At 37.9% G+C, this 18,576-nt stretch overlaps 1 protein-coding gene across 2 annotated transcripts in view; it reads left to right on the plus strand.

Moving 5' to 3' along the window:
* Positions 1 to 18,576, plus strand: part of PCNX4 (pecanex 4) — a 77,852-nt gene that overhangs the window by 7,699 nt on the left and 51,577 nt on the right. The window contains exons 2-6 of one of the 2 annotated variants that reach the window (XM_025391255.1): positions 8,613 to 9,354; positions 16,051 to 16,230; positions 16,325 to 16,812; positions 17,063 to 17,163; positions 17,285 to 17,404. In XM_025391255.1, coding sequence (XP_025247040.1) covers positions 8,666 to 9,354; positions 16,051 to 16,230; positions 16,325 to 16,812; positions 17,063 to 17,163; positions 17,285 to 17,404 — 1,578 coding nt within the window. In that variant the 5' untranslated portion in view covers positions 8,613 to 8,665. The remainder of the gene's footprint in view (positions 1 to 8,612; positions 9,355 to 16,050; positions 16,231 to 16,324; positions 16,813 to 17,062; positions 17,164 to 17,284; positions 17,405 to 18,576) is intronic. The other variant, XM_025391256.1, reaches the window with a different exon arrangement.

The following is an 18,576-nucleotide window of genomic DNA, read 5'->3' on the forward strand; positions in this document are numbered from 1 at the left end:
TGCAGATTTTGTAAAATATTTTTTAGGAACATGGATGAATACATTGTATTTATTATTGAAAATTTGTCTAATTTTTAAACAAGCAGAAATTGGTTTTTCTTGACAAGTTTGAGTTTGTTTAATTTAGGTTATTTATAAATTAACTTTATGTTTCTTGCTTAATAATGAAAATGGAAAGACTTCCAGAATTGCTTCTACCAACAACAATTATTTGAAGGGAAAATGATATTTACTGGATTGTAACCTTTGGGTTAGAGAGAGCAGTATTATCACTGAGCACCTTGTAGGTACTCAAAAGTTTGTAACTAGAAGTTTAAATTGTAGGAAGTAATAATTTATCTTTTAGCTGTTTCTTCATAGAAGGAAGAGTAACACATTTGGCCTATAATTAATAACTATCAAAATTTAAATATTTAATCTTTTCTAGCATCTTCTAACAGTGCTTTAAGAAAAAGGTAATGGTCAGGTGCAGTGGCTCATGCCTGTAATCCCTAATTCCAGCACTTTGGGAGGCTGAGGCAGGCGGATCTCTTGAGGTTAGGAGTTTGAGACCAGCCTGGCCAATATAGTGAAACACCATCTCTACTGGAAAAAAAAAAAAATATCTGGGGGTAGTGGCTCATGCCTTTAGTCCTGGCTACTTGGGAGGCTGAGGCATGAGAATCTCTTGAACCTAGGAGGCGGAGGTTACAGTGAGCCAAGATCGTGTTACTGCACTCCAGCCTGGGCAACAGACTGAGACTGTCTCAAAAAAGAAAAGGAAAGAAAAGGACAAGGTAACATAGGAAAAAAAACCGTCATGTCAAAGAGTTAATGCCCTTCATATATGAAAAGTTCTTCCAAGTTCATAAGAAAAATGTTCAAAAATGATCACTTCAATAGAAAAATAGGCAAAGGACATGAAGAGCCAATTTACAAACAAAAAAAAATAGCATTTATCTACACACACACACACACACGCCCAAACATATATACATACATGTAATTAATTTTTTTTTTTTTAATTTTTGAGATGGAGTTTCACTCTTGTTGCCCAGGCTGGAGTGCAGTCTCGCCATTTTGGCTCACTACAACCTCCACCTCCTGAGTTCAAGTGATTCTCCCGCCTCAGCCTCCCAAGTAGCTGGAATTACAGGCACCCACCACCACGCCTGGCTAACCTTTGTATTTTTAGTAGAAATGGGGTTTGGCCACGTTGGCCAGACTGGTCTTGAACTCCTGATCTCAGGTGATCTGCCTGCCTCAGCCTCTCAAAGTGCTGAGATTACAGGCTTGAGCCACCGTGCCCTCCATAATTAATATTCTTAAACCATATTCATGAAACAATGATAGGATTTTGAGGACTCAGCTCTGATTTCTTAAATCTTGCCCAAATTCCTGTCTAAGGGGCCTAGAGAGTGATGCCCTACAAATCATAAATTCTCATCAGATGGGTTTTATTTAACCCTATATATCTTGACTTACTTTCCAATCTGACTCTGGCATAATAAGGAAGAAAATCAAAATGTTTTACCCAAAAATATATTTCCTTGCCATACCTTGAAATTGCCCTGCAAAGTCTCTTGTGGGAAAAATCCACATTCTTTAATGAGGATTTTTCCCCTTTCCCCTTTGTTTTCCTTCCTTCTTGTCCAGTTCCAAGAGATAATCAGCTAAGAGCCAGGCACCCTTTTAAGTCTGATAAGAAACATTTTACCACCTGCTGTCTGAAGTCTGCTGAGAGCTTCCTCTGCACAATAAAACTTAGTCTCCACAGTCCTTTATCTTAACCTGAACATTTCCTTTCTGTTGATCCCAGGTCTTCAGATAAACTCATCCTATTGTCAACCAGAAAATGTTTAAATTTACCTATAGTCTGGAAGCCCCTGCTTTGAGTTGTCCCGCCTTTCTAAACCAGACCAATGTATTTCTTAAATGTATTTGATGTCTTATGTCTCTCTAAAATATATATAACTAAGCTGTACCCCAACCACCTTGGGCACATGTTTTGAGGACCTCCTGAGGGTTGTGTCTGGGCTATAGTCACTCATATTTGGCTCAGAATAAATCTCTTAAAATATTCTATATAGTTCGACTTTTTTTCATCAACAATTTCATAAAAAGGAACACTCAGAGATTAAAGAAGAGCTCTTAGAAGTTAAAGTGAACAAAGATTTGATAAATTTCAACACATCTATTAGAAGATAGTCTCCTGAAAGTACAACAAAAATATAGTTAAGACAAGTGCCTCAGTGCAGAAGTACTCCTTACTATCACCTCACCTGTTATGATGACTGCTATCAAAAAGACAAAAGATGAGTGTTGGTGAGGATGTGGAGGAATTGGAACCCTTGTATGCTGGGTGGGAATGCAAAATTGTGCAGCCACTATGCCAAAACAGTATGGAGGTTTCTTTAAAAAAAAAAAAAAAAAAAATCTAGCAATTTTGCTTTTGGGTATTTATACAAAGTAATTGAAATCAAGATAAAAGTGATACTTGCCCTCGCATGTTCATTGCAGCATTATTCAACTTAAATGTCCATCAGCAGATAAATGGTTAAAGAAAATGTGGTATAGACAGACGATGGAATATTATTCAGCCTTAAAAAAAAAAAGGAAACCATGCCATATGTAACAACAGATGAACCTTGAAGGCATTATGATAAGTGAAGCCAGTGACAGAAGGACAACTACTACGTTCCACTTATGTGAGGTATCTAAAATAGACAAACTCCAAATCAGTGAGTAGAATGGTGGTTGCCAGAGAATTGGGGGAGGGAAAATGGGGAGTTGCTATTAAACAGGTATGAAGTTTTAATTATGCAAAATGAACAAGTTCTAGAGATCTGCTCTACAACATTGTGCCTGTCGCTGACAACACTGTATTGTACACTTAAATGTTTAACAGTAGATCTCATGTTAGTGTTCCTACCACAATAAAAAATCAAAATCCTAACAAACAGGAAGAAAGAGGGATTCAATAAATGAAATCAACCAATCAATAAAATGATAGATTTAAAAAAACTTTACTAAACAAAAATCAATCACTACAACTTCTCAAAATTTTTTTGTTGAACTTAGAGAAATATATATTTAATCCAAAAATGTGGCCACTTTTGTTTTTTTGTGTGTGTTTAACAGATTTTTAGCGTGGTGTTATATATGTCTGAGTTACATACAGTTTTGGTAACTAAGAATTCCTCTCAGTACATTGCCAAATTGATCTCTGTTTCTTATTCTTCTGAGTAATGCATAAGAAATACAACTCCCAAATAAAGCAACATTACTGTGGCTATTTTGTTGGTCCACTTTCATAGTAGTATATGAAGAAAGCCTATGGCTTAAATCAATGTTGCAATGTCATCTTTATCCCTTCATTTCTCTTTTGATAGTTTTGTTTTTTTTCCTAAGTCTTGAGCCGTTTTTAATTTGAATATTGTAGAGGTGGCATCCATACCAATGCATCAGTTCTTCTGGGAATTATTTGTCTTTCAGAACTACGTGCCAAATTCTCACTGGGGGAGTACATTTTAGTTATTGTGAGTTTGTTTTCTATGCTAGTAATTCAGGTTAGCATTTAGAAGATTTCTCTATATAAATGAAACTGTTGTCCCCTATAAATAAAGTATTTTCAAATTCTTCAATATTTTTAAATGTTCCAGGATCTGTAATTAAAATTAAATGTCAACGGGTACCAGTGAATCATAATTTTTGTCTTCATACTTCCTTAATGAGTTGTTAGTATCCATCATGTAATCCTCTTTTATCCTTGAAAAGAAAATAGAAACACCCATACTTTAAATCAGTCTTTAGGTCTGATATGCTTGCTGCCTGTCAAATTTCCCTGATAGTTTTTTGCTTGTGTACCTCTGTTCATGACATTCCTCCTTAACTGGCATACCCTTTCAGTTCTCGGTTTGGCTCAATCTTTAAGATCCTGTGGAATCCCAGGCCAGTGTTTCTTAAAGTAGTTTCGATAAAACATCAGTTACGTGATCTGTTATTAGATATCATGGAAAAAGTGGGTTCCAAGGTCAAATGAATTTGGAAAACTCAAATGACACATTTTAAGCAGACTTGCAGAAGTGTTTTTTAATATCAAAGATCTCAAAATCTTTAATCTGCTAATATCCATTATGACTCTTCAAGATGACAGTATAGTGTATAATTTTTCAAACTGCTTTGACTACAGACCCCTTTTCAGCGTATATTCTGTGGGACACATGATCCTGTATCTTTCAGCCTTTTAAAAATTGTTCACTCAAATCACCATACCAGTGTCCTCTCCCATGTTTCTTAGGCTTCTTGAGGGAACATACATTCTCTTTGTACTTCTTGGTCTGGTCTCACTCAATTCTTGATTTCTCCCACTTTATTTTGCCTCTTATGCCTACTGTTCTATGTCTGCCCTTCTTTCTCAGTATGAACTAGTTCTTCCTTTCCTGATGATGCAGGTTAAAGCATAGTATGGGACAGGAAGCAAATTAAAATTGGACTTCTGACATCTTAAAATTCTCCAGTCATTTCCTTCACAGGAGAAACCCAGCCATATTTCTCCCTCAGGCTCATCCTGCTCCTGTGTCACTATGTGGTATATTGATCTAGCCAGAATCTTCCCTGAACCAGTAATACTATGAATAGATAGTATTATTTGCTCCATAAAAAATAAGATACTTTCCAAACATTTTAAAACTGAATAAACAGTTTATAGGCTTACTATTTTGAGTAGAGTAGGATATGCTGCAAGTTTTTGAAAATGGTAAATACGGCCAGGCGCGGTGGCTCACGCCTGTAATCCCAGTAGGCGGAGATCATGAGGTCAGGAGTTCGAGACCAGCCTGACCAACACGGTGAAATCCCATCTCTACTAAAAATATAAAAATTAGCCAAGTGTGGTGGCACACACCTGTAATCCAAGCTACTCAGGAGGCTAAGGCAGGAGAATTGCTTGAACCCGGGAGGTAGAGGTTGCAGTGTTCTGAGATCACACCACTGCATTCCAGCCTGGGTGACAGAGCAAGACTCCATCTCAAAAAAAAAAAAAAAAGAAAGAAAATGGGAAATACTCCCAGCTTCCCTTTAAGACAGCAATATGACATATTTTCCAACTTTAATTGTCTTATTTAGGCTGTGTCATTAAAGTATTACATGCTTCTCCCTGGAAAGGTATTTTGCTAAAGATGGGGAATCAAGAATCTCAAGATGTGGCCTCTGTATTTATCCGTTTTCACACTGCTGATAAAGACATACCGGAGACTGGGTTATTTATAAAGAAAAAGAGGTTTAATGTACTCACAATTTCTCATGGCTGAGAAGGCCTCACGATCATGGTGGAAGGTGAAAGGCATCTCTTACGTGGCAGCAGACAAGAGAGAAAATAAGAACTGAGGCCGGGCGTGGTGGCTCAAGCCTGTAATCCCAGCACTTTGGGAGGCGGAGACGGGTGGATCACAGAGGTCAGGAGATCGAGACCATCCTGGCTGAGTGAAACCCCGTCTCTACTAAAAAAAAAAAAATACAAAAAACTAGCCAGGCGAGGTGGCGGGCGCCCATAGTCCCAGCTACTTGGGAGGCAGAGGCAGGAGAATGGCGTAAACCCGGGAGGCAGAGCTTGCAGTGAGCTGAGATCCGGCCACTGCACTCCAGCCTGGGCGACAGAGCAAGACTCTGTCTCAACGACAACAAAAAAAAGAAAATAAGAACTGAGTGAAAGGGGTTTCCCCTTATAAAACCATCACATTTTGTGAGACTTATTCACTACCATAAGAACAGTATGGAGGAAACCACTCCCATGATTCATTTACCTCCCACAGGGTCCCTCCCACAACACATGGGAATTATGGGAGCTACAAGTCAAGATGAGATTTGGGTGGGGGAACCGCCAAACCGTATCAGCCGCTATGCCCAATAACATATTGGTAGAGAAAATAAATAAACCTGAAAAGATAAAATGTAAAGAGGTGAACAATACAAGAAGTTACTCCAAGAATGCCGTATACTCATACATGTTACAAGGTTGAGTATCCTTTATCCAAAATCCTTGAGACCAGAAGTGTTTTGGATTTGGGTTCCCCCCCCCCCCCCCCCCAGATTTTGGAATGTTTACATTATACCAATTATGCATCCCAAATCCAAAAATCAGAAATGCCCCGTTAAGCATCTCCTTTGAGCATCATGTTGGCACTTTAAAAGTTTCAACTTTTGGAGGATTTTGGATATTCAGATTTGTGATGTCCAACTTGTAGTATGTAGAACAAGCAGTGGTTTTGGTATACAGAGAGAAGAGATACTCAGCTACACCAAACTGCTCTGCAAAATTTTCAGAAATGTCTTAAAAGTTGTTTAACGTTACGAATTAGGGAAGGGAGGAGAGGACATCATCCTAGGCAAAGGAGAGAGTATGAGCTCAGTGGTACCCAGGAAGAAAAACACAGAACGTATATACAGGGTGTGAGGTTGAGAGTTCTGGAGGACATTTGGTAATTTGAAGAGATGTTAAATGTTACATATAAAAGACACACAGCTTAGTTAATATTCCTTCTGAAACTTTTTATATATATGCAAGCCACATACAGCAATCTATATATATAGATGTGTGTACTCTTTTTTGGATACAAATGGTATCAGTAGTGTGTTTATTTTACTTTTCAGTATATCATGGGCATCTTTCCATGTTTCCATAATAACGCTTCAGATATTGCACTGTTTGGAATATGATCACAGATTATTTCATCAAATGGATGAAAACATTTAAACAAAACTTTACAAAAGACCCAGAAATACTAACATGCAGATAGATAATCTGGTTTATAAAGTATCTTTACTTTCCCAGGAAGCCACTCTACCTTGTTTCCGAGTTATCTCAGTAGAGCCAGAAGGGCCAACTTTCACCTAACTCCTTGGGGAAATTTCAGGCACATCCATATTCTTCAAAATCCAGGCCATCCATCCAAGTTCATTTTCCTGTCTGATGGCATCTTCCATAGATAACTTATGTCAGAATGTTTATCCCCTCCCACAGGAGTGTGACCCTCCTTACCCATTGGCTTCTATAAGACAAAGTGGAATATTGTACACTGAGCGTACGAGACAAGCTCGTACAAAGGGGAAGGAGGCACTCTTTCCATTCCCTGAGATTGACCAGTAGACCACTAACGTTCGATTTGGCCCTGTAGTTCTGTTATTTTGTGAGTATAGTCATCCCTTGGTATCTGTGAAGGATAGGTTCCAGGACCTCTCTCAGATACCAGAATCCAAGGATGTTCAAGTCTCTGATATAAAATGGTATCGTATATGCATATAACCTATGCACTTCCTCCCTGTACTTTAAATCATTTCTAGATTACTTAGAATACCTAATACTATATAAATGCTATATAAATAGCTGTACTTTATTATTTAGGGAATAATAATGGGAAAAAAATCTGTACATGTTCAGTACAGATACAGTTATTTTCCTATTTTGTCTGTGGTTGGTTGAATCCATGGATGCAGAACCCACAGACACAGAGGGCCAGCTGTACTTACAGGGCTGTCCTGTGAGTTAAAAGCTGTGATTCATTCTATGCAGAACTAAGACCAATGACTGGAAGATGTAAGAAGATAGATGTTTACAATTTTTAAAACTCCATAGCGGTATAACAAAGAGGTGATCTAAGGTACTAATTCTTAAAGGTGACCCCCCAAACTTTTCATGCTGCCCCAAATTTCTCTCCAGAATTGATACTGGTTAGGTAGAACTGACTAGAGGAAAGATTATGTTTAAACTGACTGAAAGAAAGGCTATTTTAAGATAGCTTTAAATTTAATTTTTCCTTTCTAGCCTAACATGATCCACCAAAGTAATACTTTGCTAGCTGGTTTTGTGTAGGGTAACTGTTTTTCAGAATAAGCTGCAAAGATTAAGGAAAAGTTGAACTGACGATAACTTATGTTATTTGATACTTAGATTTTATGGCTATTGAATAAAAGTAGCCTAAATTGATTTGAGTTGAAAGTACTGACATTTTGGACTTTCCATTGACCTCAGAATTTAAATGTGTGAGTTAAAGTCTAATTCCAAATATTAGGTTATAAATGAATAAAGAATATGATTTTTTTTAAAAAAAGAAATAAGGCTGAGCACAATGGCTCATGCCTGTAATCCCAGCACTTTGGTAGGCGAGGCAGGAGGATCACTTGAGCCCAGATACTCAAGACCGGCCTGGTGGGTACCATGGCAAAACCCCATCTCTACAAAAAATAAAAAGTTAGCCAGGCATAGGGGCATGTGCCTATAGTCCCAGCTACTCAGGAGGCTAATGTGGGAGAATCACTTGAGCTTGGGAGGTCAAGGCTGCAGTGAGCTGTGATCACGACAGTACTCTCCAGCTTGGGTGACAGAGTGATACCCTCTTTCAAAAAATAAAATAACTGAGCATATTTATTTTGTTTATAATATGTTATAAACAAACTAACACTAAGTTGCTATAAAACACTGTCAAGTATGTGTCAGGAAGGGGTCTGAGAAGTACAGTTATAAATCCTACCCTTGAAGGAAGTAAGGAGATAAAATAGTAGTGTGAGGTTTTTCCTCACAGGTTTTAAGTATGACATTTTCAAACAGTGACTTTTTTTTAATTTTTATTTTTTAGAAACTGCTGTGTTACAGAAAAGCATGTGACTTTCAGAATAATCCCGAGTGAGGATGAGTCCAGATGTGCCTCTACTGAATGATTACAAGCAGGACTTCTTTCTGAAGCGCTTTCCACAGACTGTCCTTGGAGGCCCTCGATTCAAATTAGGCTATTGTGCCCCTCCTTACATATATGTTAATCAAATTATTCTTTTTCTAATGCCATGGGTTTGGGGCGGAGTCGGAACACTTTTGTACCAGTTAGGCATCCTGAAAGACTATTACACAGCAGCACTTTCAGGTGGATTAATGCTTTTTACTGCATTTGTCATCCAGTTCACAAGTTTATACGCCAGAAACAAATCAGCAACAGTAGAAAGAATATTAGCCACGGATATCTTAGCAGAGGAGGATGAACATGAATTTACAAGTTGTGCTGGTGCTGAGACTGTCAAATTTCTCATTCCTGGCAAGAAATATGTAGTCAATACAGTTTTTCATTCTGTTCTTGCTGGATTAGCGTGTGGTCTTGGAACATGGTATCTGCTCCCAAATAGAATAACCTTGCTGTATGGCAGTACGGGAGGCACTGCTCTACTATTCTTCTTTGGATGGATGACATTATGTATAGGAGAATATTCATTAATTGTAAACACAGCTACAGAGACTGCAACTTTCCAAACACAGGATACTTATGAAATTACTCCTCTTATGAGACCTCTTTATATTTTTTTCTTTGTTTCTGTGGATCTGGCACACAGGTAAAAACCTCCCAAATACTTTGTAACTTGCTTTGTTTTTAAGTATACAGAGTAAGAGAGCTCTCCTTTTAGTGTTACAAAAAAATGAATCCATGGATTAAAAATAAACCATTGGATGACAGGTTATTTTGATAATTATTCTTTCAGGATTAATCTCTGTAAAACATACTAAAGCAATAGTTGAAATTTATTAAAGAGTTTTTTAAAAAACCCTTTTTGAGATAAGGAACTTTTCAATTTTGTGTTTCACTTTAAATAAGGAGCTTTGAGTTTTTAGGATAGCCTGGCTGAAACCTGTGTAAGGAGATGGAACTTTCCTGTGGGGGGGAAAGGAAGAATTTAGAATTTATACACATAAGTATTATATAAAAATTGAGTGACTTTAAGACAAATAGAAAATTTATTTCTAATTTTGTGATAGCAACAATAGTAGAAGTAATATTGATTTTTTAAAAACCAACTTGTTACAGAAGAAAAGTAGAAAATAGTTTTTTTAACAAACATGATTGTTCACAAAATTGTTTGATAACCCCTTTTACTTGCCTTTTCAAGTTTGACTTTTCTTTCTCTGTCTCTATAGATTGCAGCTTTCTTTTCTTAGGTTAGTGTCCAGGTAGATATGTTCAGGCATGTTACGGTGTGAGTATTTGTGCCTCTCCAGAATTCATATATTACAGTCTTTTTTTTTTTTTTTTTTGAGACGGAGTCTCGCTCTGTCGCCCAGGCTGCAGTGCAGTGGCGCGATCTCGGCTCACTGCAAGCTCCACCTCCCGGGTTCACGCCATTCTCCCGCCTCAGCCTCCGAGTAGCTGGGACTACAGGCGCCCGCCACCACGCCCGGCTAGTTTTTTGTATTTTTAGTAGAGACAGGGTTTCACCATGTTAGCCAGGATGGTCTCGATCTCCTGACTTCGTGATCCACCCGCCTCGGCCTCCCAAAGAGCTGGGATTACAGGCTTGAGCCACCGCGCCCGGCCCATATATTACAGTCTTAAACCCCAATGTGATAGTATTTGGAGATGGGGCCTTTGGGAGGTAATTAGGTCATGAAGGTGGGTCCCTGGTATGATGGGACTAGTCCCCTTGTGAGAGGAGGTACCAGAGAGCTTGATCTTTCCCTCTCTGTGCCATCTAAGGACACAGCAAGAAGGTGGCCACCTGCAAGCCAAAGAAGAGAGCTCTCACCAAAACCTGACCATACTGGCAGCCTGATCTTGGACTTCCAGCCTTCAGAACTGTGAGAAAATAAATTTCTGTTCTTTAAGCTACTCAGCCTATGGCATTTTGTTATGGCAGCCTGTGCTGATTAAGATTTTGCTACTAAGAAGTGGGATGCCTTTGTAACAAATACCTAAAGATGTGGAAATGGCTTTGTAACTGTTGGTAATGGGTAGAGGCTGAAAGAGATTTTTTGGTTTCTTTGTTTTGTTTTGTTTTGTTTGAAATGGAGTCTTTGCTCCATCGCCCAGGCTGGGGTGCAGTGGCACAATCTCAGCTCACTGCAACCTCCGCCTCCTGGCTTCAAGTGATTCTCCTCCCTGAGCCTCCTGAACAGCTCCGTTTATGCGCCACCACACCTGGCTAATTTTCATATTTTTAGTAGAGACAGGGTTTCGCCATGTTGGCCAGGCTGGTCCCAAACTCCTGACCTCAAGTGATCCACTCTCCTCGGCCTCCCAAGTTCTGGGATTACAGGCTTGAGCCATCACGCCCAGCCAAGGCTGGAAGAGTTTTGATGTGCATGCTAGAAATATGGACATGAAGGGTGATTCTGATGAAGTCTGAAGTCCCCTGAACCCAGAGGAAAGGCAGTCCTTGTTACAAAGTATCAAAGAACTTAGCTGAACTGTGTCCTAGTGTTTTGTGGAAGGTAGAACTTTAGAGCCATGAAGTTGGATACCTACATAAGGAGAATTCAAAGCAGTGTTGAAAGGAGCAGTTGGCTTCTCCTGACGGTTTCTAGTAAAATGTGAAAGGAGAGAGATGAATTGAAGAAGGGATTGTTAAGCAAGAAAAGGAACCAGAACTTGAAGATTTGGAAAATTTTCAGCCTGGATTATCCACATTGTAAAACATGAGAAAGCATATTCTGAAGAGAACACCAAAAGTGTGGGGCTGGACTGTCACTCAGTAAAGAGCTTTTGGCATTATATGAGTAGGAACACTGCCAGTTTGAATTGAAGTGGTTGGAGACAGGAAGTAATGAAGGCCGACAGTCAAACTTCTTCGATTTGACAGGATGTAATGATAGAACTGTTCAGCTACAAACGTGCAGTATTCTTCTAGAAAAGGAGAAAATGATGCCAAAGGTGATTTAAGGGTCTTGAGGGCTACCACCTCAGTTTCAACAAGTCAGATAGCCTCTACCCAAAGCCTTGGGAGCAGTACTGAACTTCAGAGCCACAGAAGCAGTACCCTCACCTAGAGCAGTGGCAGTGACCTGCCACCCCCGTGGCCTGGATGGCAGAGTATGGAACCAAACAGAATTATTCTCAAGCTCTTAGATCTATTGGAATTTGCCTTGCTAGGTTTTGACTTTCTTGGGATCATCACCCTTTTTTTTCCTGTTTCTCCTATTGGAGTGGGGATGTCTCTTCTATACCTGCCCTACCCTTAGATTTTGGAAGCACATAACTCATCTGGTTTCACAGGTTCACAGCTGGAGAGGAATTTTGCTTCAGGATGGATTGTACGTAGGTCTCATCCATATCTGATTTAGATGAGACTTTGGACTTTAGCCATCGGAGTTAATGCTAGAATGAGTGAAGACTTTGGGGGATATGGGGATGGAATGAACGTATTTTGCATTTGAAAAGGACATGAGTTTTGAGGGGCCAGGGATGGAATGTTATAGACTAATTGTGTTCCCTCAAAAATGTTTACGTTGAAGCCGTAACCCCCAATGTGATGGTATCTGGAGATGGGCCTCTGGGAGGTAGTTTATGAAGGTGAGACCCTAGTCTGATAGGATAGTGCCCTTAGGAGAGACACCAAAGAGCTTGGTGTCTCTTTTTTTGCCACATAAAGACACAGCAAAAAGGCAGCCATGTGTAAGCCAGGAAGAGAGTCCTCACCAGAACCTGACTATACTGGCAGCCTGATCTTGTACTTGTAGCCCCCAGAACTGTTAGAAAATAAATTTCTGTTGTTTAAGCCACTCAGTCTGTGGTATTTTGCTATGGCAGCCCAAGCTGATTAAGACAAGGCATTTTAAAATATTAAGTCAGTTTGGGCACTGAAACTGACCTCTTCTTGGGTGTCTGTTTGCAATTTCTTAACTTTTTTTTTTTTTTTTTGAGATGGAGTCTTGCTCTGTCGCCCAGGCTGGAGTGCAGTGGCGCGATCTCGGCTCACTGCAAGCTCCGCCTCCGGGGTTCACGCCATTCTCCTGCCTCAGCCTCCCGAGTAGCTGGGACTACAGACGCCCGCCACCGCGCCCGGCTAATTTTTTGTATTTTTAGTGGAGACGGGGTTTCACCGTATTAGCCAGGATGGTCTCCATCTCCTGACCTCGTGATCCGCCCGCCTCGGCCTCCTAAAGTGCTGGGATTATAGGCGTGAGCCACCGCGCCCGGCCAATTTCTTAACTTTTAATCTCTTCTAGTTACACTGCATTTATGAACCAGAGGGCGGTGTAATGCCCATGTAATTCTTCACCTAACCAAAACTGTAAGGGGAGGATTAATAAACAGGAAATCCATTTATAATTGGTTTCTTAATACCACCACCATTTACTGACTATAAAATATATTCCAGTTAAATACTTGTTTTGGAAAGTTAGTAAAATTGAATTTAAGTGTGTGTGTATACATGATTGCCTTTAAAATATTTAAAATTTACAAGGTGGTTATTTTCAGAATACAAATTACTGAGTTACTGTCTCCGTATCCCATTTCTGAGATCAGAAATTGAATGCCTGATGTAATCTTTGGATTCAAAATGATGTCCTAAGTTCTTTAATTTTAAAAAAGAATCTTTTAATTTAGTTTTCCTGACATTCTGCATTACTCATTTCTAAAAGTACATAAAAGGTTTTTTACTAAAATCTTGTTGGATTTAATACACAGTTTTAATGTTTAAGATTTGATAATTACAAAGAGTTATTTGGGTTTTTTTTTAACTGTAACTAAAAAGACAAAGCCAGTCCCCACATCTATTTTTAGAGAAGAAAATGACTATTTTATCCAGAAAAATTACCTCCGGTTTCACTTTTGATTCAGAAAATAATGGAATTGAGATCATCTCTAGACAATAGGTGTGATACTGCAGCCAAATGATGTATGAAATGCATGGACTCTTCAAATTTGGCCAGTTGACAGGTAAATTGTTTCTTAGTTTTATTTCAGAAGATACGAAAGGAAGCAGAAGAGGTGAACCCCACAACGTGGTAATCTTTTCCTTGCCCATTCTTTACCTAGTACAGTTGTGTAATAATACTTTTAAATGACTTTTTCTGTGCATTTTAATTTTTATCAAAAACATTATATTTCCAGTGCTTAGCTCAGACACTCGGGAATTGTTTGAATGAATGATACACATGTACATCATCTTAGCCACTGTAGAAAACATCTTTTTTCTTGACATGTGGATCTTAGTGAGCGTGCAGAATTTGAAACATTTTTATAGCTGTTAGGTTCCAAACTAAGTTGTCATCTTAAGGGCTGAGATTTTTTTTACCCTAGAACATTTTTATTACATTATCAGAAATATTATAATTTAAATGTTTTTCTGTATCAAAGAATTAACCACAATAATGATCCATTTGGAGCTAAGTCCTATATACAGGAAAATAATCACAATGTTTGATTACTTCAATTATGTTATCCTTGAATATAAATACTTTACTTTGCCATTGCTTATTGTTAAAGGACCAAAAGAGATTTAGGGGTAGAATCTAGTTTTGATAAAAGGTTTCATGAGCGCACGTTCTTTTTACACAAATTATCCTGTTCTTGATAGAGGGGTGTTGTCTTGGGGAAAAAATAAAAAGACTGTACCAATCTCCATGTTTTCCTTGACCTTCCTGTGGCTTACTATGTATGTATGGTTTGATTTTCTTGATTTTGTTGTTACTTGAATGGTTTCTACTCAGAATGAAATGAATTTTATTTTATAAAAAAGTATTGTCCTCTAATTTAGTATCACATTGTTAATCTTGTGTTCATTAATTCTCTGCTTATAAAAATTTGAAGGGCATACATTATGAGGCAGAGCGTATTAGTTGGCATAGTCCTGACATCTGTGTGAGCAAACATACAATGCCATTACTATATTATATCCATAGTTGCTGTACATTTGCTTTGGGATTGTCAGCATATGCTTAAGTGGATAATTATTTCAGAAATTGTCTTTCTTTATTGTTATTATTATTTTTTTTTGAGACGGAGTTTTGCTCTTGTTGCCCAGGCTGATGTGCAATTGTGTGATCTCGGTTGACTGGAACCTCTGCCTCCTGGGTTCAAGCAATTCTGCCTCAGCCTCCCAAGTAGCTGGGATTACAGGCGCCCACCACCACTCCCAGCTAATTTTTGTATTTTTAGTAGAGATGGGGTTTCGCCATGTTGGCCAGGCTGGTCTCGAACTCCTGACCTCAGGTGATCCACCCACCTTGGCCTCCCAAAGTGCTGGGATTACAGGTGTGAGCCACTGCGCCTGGCCCCAGAAATTGTCTTTCTTCTCAACTTGGATTCCCAGTAGTTCGGGTATTCAAGTACAATTATGCCGTAAGTTTTGAGATTTTGTTGTCTTTTGAAAGTTATCTTTGGAACCCCAGAAGTACTCTGACCTTATTGGTCTCTGGACACAGTGTTTGATTAGCGTTATTTTTTTAAAAAATTCATAATATATCGATAATATGTATAGTCCTGTACTTTAAAATTAAATTATTTGAAGCAGTTTGATGATGGTACATTTAACTGTTAAGTGCTGTGCCAAGTTTGAGTTTTTCCACTTAAGGTAGAGGTAGTCACTCCTTTATGAGGAGATTGTAATGTGCAAGTTTGTGTTCTCAAATTCATACCACTGCTTATGCAAAATGGAACAGTGCTGTAAATGCTAGTTAAGTTGTTAGGTTAACCTGCAGAGATACAGTCATAACCTGAGTTGCTCATTTCTGATATTAACCATTCCAATGTTAAATTCTGGGAGCAGGACAGTACAAGACAAAGAGGAAGAGAAGAGCTTTCCCCTTTTTTTTTTAGCTGCTAATGTATGAATGTGAGTAAGGCTTTGACTTTCCAAAGTTACTTGAAATTTTAAATTATGAAATTTTAAAACTCTGAAGAATCATTGGTAGAATTTCAGCCAATGTAGTAGTTTAGACATTTAGGGGAGAAATGTTTATGCTCTGGCCTCAGTTGTTCAGTTTTACAAATTCCTGTATTCAATTTACTTACTACTCAATGATGGCTTTTAATTACTTCCTCCTCCTTTACACATTTGAGTTCACATATTCTCTAAATGCTAAGCTTGTACACAATTGTGTAGGGGTAGTTGCTGATGTAGAAGGACACTTGTCACAATTTGTATGTATTGATCATTTAAAAGTTGGGACTAAGACTATGTGTGTAGCGTGTGTGTGTGGTTTTTTTTTTTTTTTTTTGGAAGGGAGTGTGTTGTTATTCTGTGTTGCTTTGCTTTTCCTTAAAAGATCCTCTTCTATATATTTTGTGTGATTTAAATGTTCTTTTTTTATAGGTTTATGGTAAATATGCCAGCTCTAGAACAAATGAATCAGATTTTACACATCTTGTTTGTATTCTTACCCTTTCTGTGGGCACTTGGGATTCTGCCCCCACCCGATGCACTTTTCTTATGGGCAATGGAGCAGATTTTAGAGTTCGGCCTTGGAGGCTCATCTATGTCAACCCACCTACGGTATTTATTTTTAAATATTGATGTTATATGTAACTTATTCTTAAAGAACATTTTTCTTTTCAAGTAAATCTTTTTTTCTTTTTTTTCTCTACAGGTTATTAGTAATGTTCATCATGTCTGCTGGAACAGCTATAACATCATATTTCATTCCAAGCACTGTTGGTGTGGTTCTTTTCATGACTGGATTTGGTTTCTTGCTGAGTCTGAACTTAAGTGATGTGGGTCACAAAATTGGAACCAAATCTAAGAATTTACCCAGTGGTCCAGAAAAACATTTTTCATGGAAGGAATGCCTTTTCTACATCATTATATTAGTCTTCGCTCTTTTAGAAACTGGTTTGCTTCATCACTTTGCTGGCTTCTCACAGATTTCTAAGAGCAGTTCCCAGGCTATTGTGGGCTATGGTTTGATGATATTACTTATACTACTGTGGATACTTAGAGAAATTCAAAGCGTGTATATCATTGGAATTTTCCGAAATCCTTTTTATCCGAAGGATGTGCAAACTGTGACTGTATTCTTTGAGAAGCAAACTAGGCTCATGAAGATTGGTATTGTCAGACGGATTTTGCTAACTTTAGGTAGGAAAATAAAGTCTATTAACCTTGTGTTACAAATCATATCCTGGAAGTATTCAAAAATATTACTGAATTCCCATATTTGTGTGGTATTATACCACATACAAGTGTTCTTTTATGTTTTGTTTTTTTGTTTATTAGCTTTTTTAGTTCATTGCTTAAATGTGCTCAGAAAAAACGTATATTTGCCAAAATAAAATATGGTAGAAGGAGCTGTTTTGCCTTAATTAAATTTCTCTTTGTTTTGTTTTAGTATCACCTTTTGCCATGATAGCATTTCTCTCATTGGACAGTTCCTTACAAGGGCTCCAGTCAGTGTCTGTCTCTATTGGATTCACAAGAGCCTTTAGAATGGTAATCCTAATATGTGTTTAATAGTATTTTCCTATTGCTAAGTTTTATTGTAATTTTGTTTAATAGTTTGCTTAGATTATCTAATTCTACCTGATAAAAATGAATAATTTGTATACTGCAGGTATGGCAGAATACAGAAAATGCTTTATTGGAGACAGTCATTGTATCAACAGTACATTTGATCTCCAGTACAGACATATGGTGGAACAGAAACCTGGATACAGGAATCAGACTCTTACTGGTAAATGTGTCTTTTAACAGCTTTACTGAAGTATCTTTTACATACTGTAATATTTATCCATTTAGTGGTGTATATACAGTTTTGTAGTCATCGCTGCAATCTAATTTTAGAACATTTTCAACATCCCAAAAAGAAACCTCAACTGTTATTTCCCATCTCCCCTCTCCATCTCGCCTACTCCCAGAATCTACTAATCTACTTTCTGTCTTTATGGATTTGCATATTTTAGATATTTCCCGTGAATGGAATTCTGCAGCATGTGATCTTTTGCATCTGGCTTCTTTCACTTTTATGTTTTCAAGGTTCATTCATGTTATAGCATGTATCAGTGCAGTCATGCACTGCATAAGGACGTTTTGGTCAATGACAGACCACGTATACAACGGTGGTTTGATAAGATTATAATGGAGATGAAAAATTCCTATCACCTAGTGGCATAGCCCTTGTAGGATAGCTCATTACTCACATGTTTTTGGTGATGCTGGTTTAAACAAACCTACTAGGCTGCCAGTCATATAAAAGTATAGCATATACAGTTGTGTACAGCATGTAATACTTGACAATAAGCAACTACAATTTATGTATTTAGTGTGCTTTTTATCATTATTTTAGAGTATATTCCTATGTATTAAAAAAAAAAAAAGTTGACTGTGAAACAGCCTCAGACAGGTCCTTCAGGAGGTATTCCAGAAGAAGTCATTGTTATCACAGGAGATGACAGTTCTATGTATGTTATTGCCCCTGAAGACTTTCCAGTAGAACAAGATGTGGAGGTGGAAGACAGTGATATTAATGATCTGACCCTCTGTAGGCCTAGACTGATGTGTGTTTTTGTATCTTCATTTTTGACAAAAAAGTTTTAAAAGTTAAAAATTTTAAAATAGAAAAAAGCTTACAGAATAGGGATATAAAGAAAAAATGTTGAGTAGCTGTACAATGTGTTTTAAGCTAAGTGTCATTACAAAAGAGTCAAAAAGTTAAAAAGTTTATAAAATAAAGTTATGGTAAGCTGAGGTTAATTTATTATTGAAGAATCAAAAATATTTTTAAAATAAATTTAGAGTAACCTAAGAGTACAGTGTTCTTAAAATCTACAGTAGTGTATAGTAATGACCTAGGACTTCACATTCATTCACCACTCACTCACTAACTTAGAGCAACTTCTAGTGCTG

This window comes from Theropithecus gelada, chromosome 7b, assembly GCF_003255815.1.
Source record: "Theropithecus gelada isolate Dixy chromosome 7b, Tgel_1.0, whole genome shotgun sequence".
NCBI classification, from domain to species: domain Eukaryota; kingdom Metazoa; phylum Chordata; class Mammalia; order Primates; family Cercopithecidae; genus Theropithecus; species Theropithecus gelada.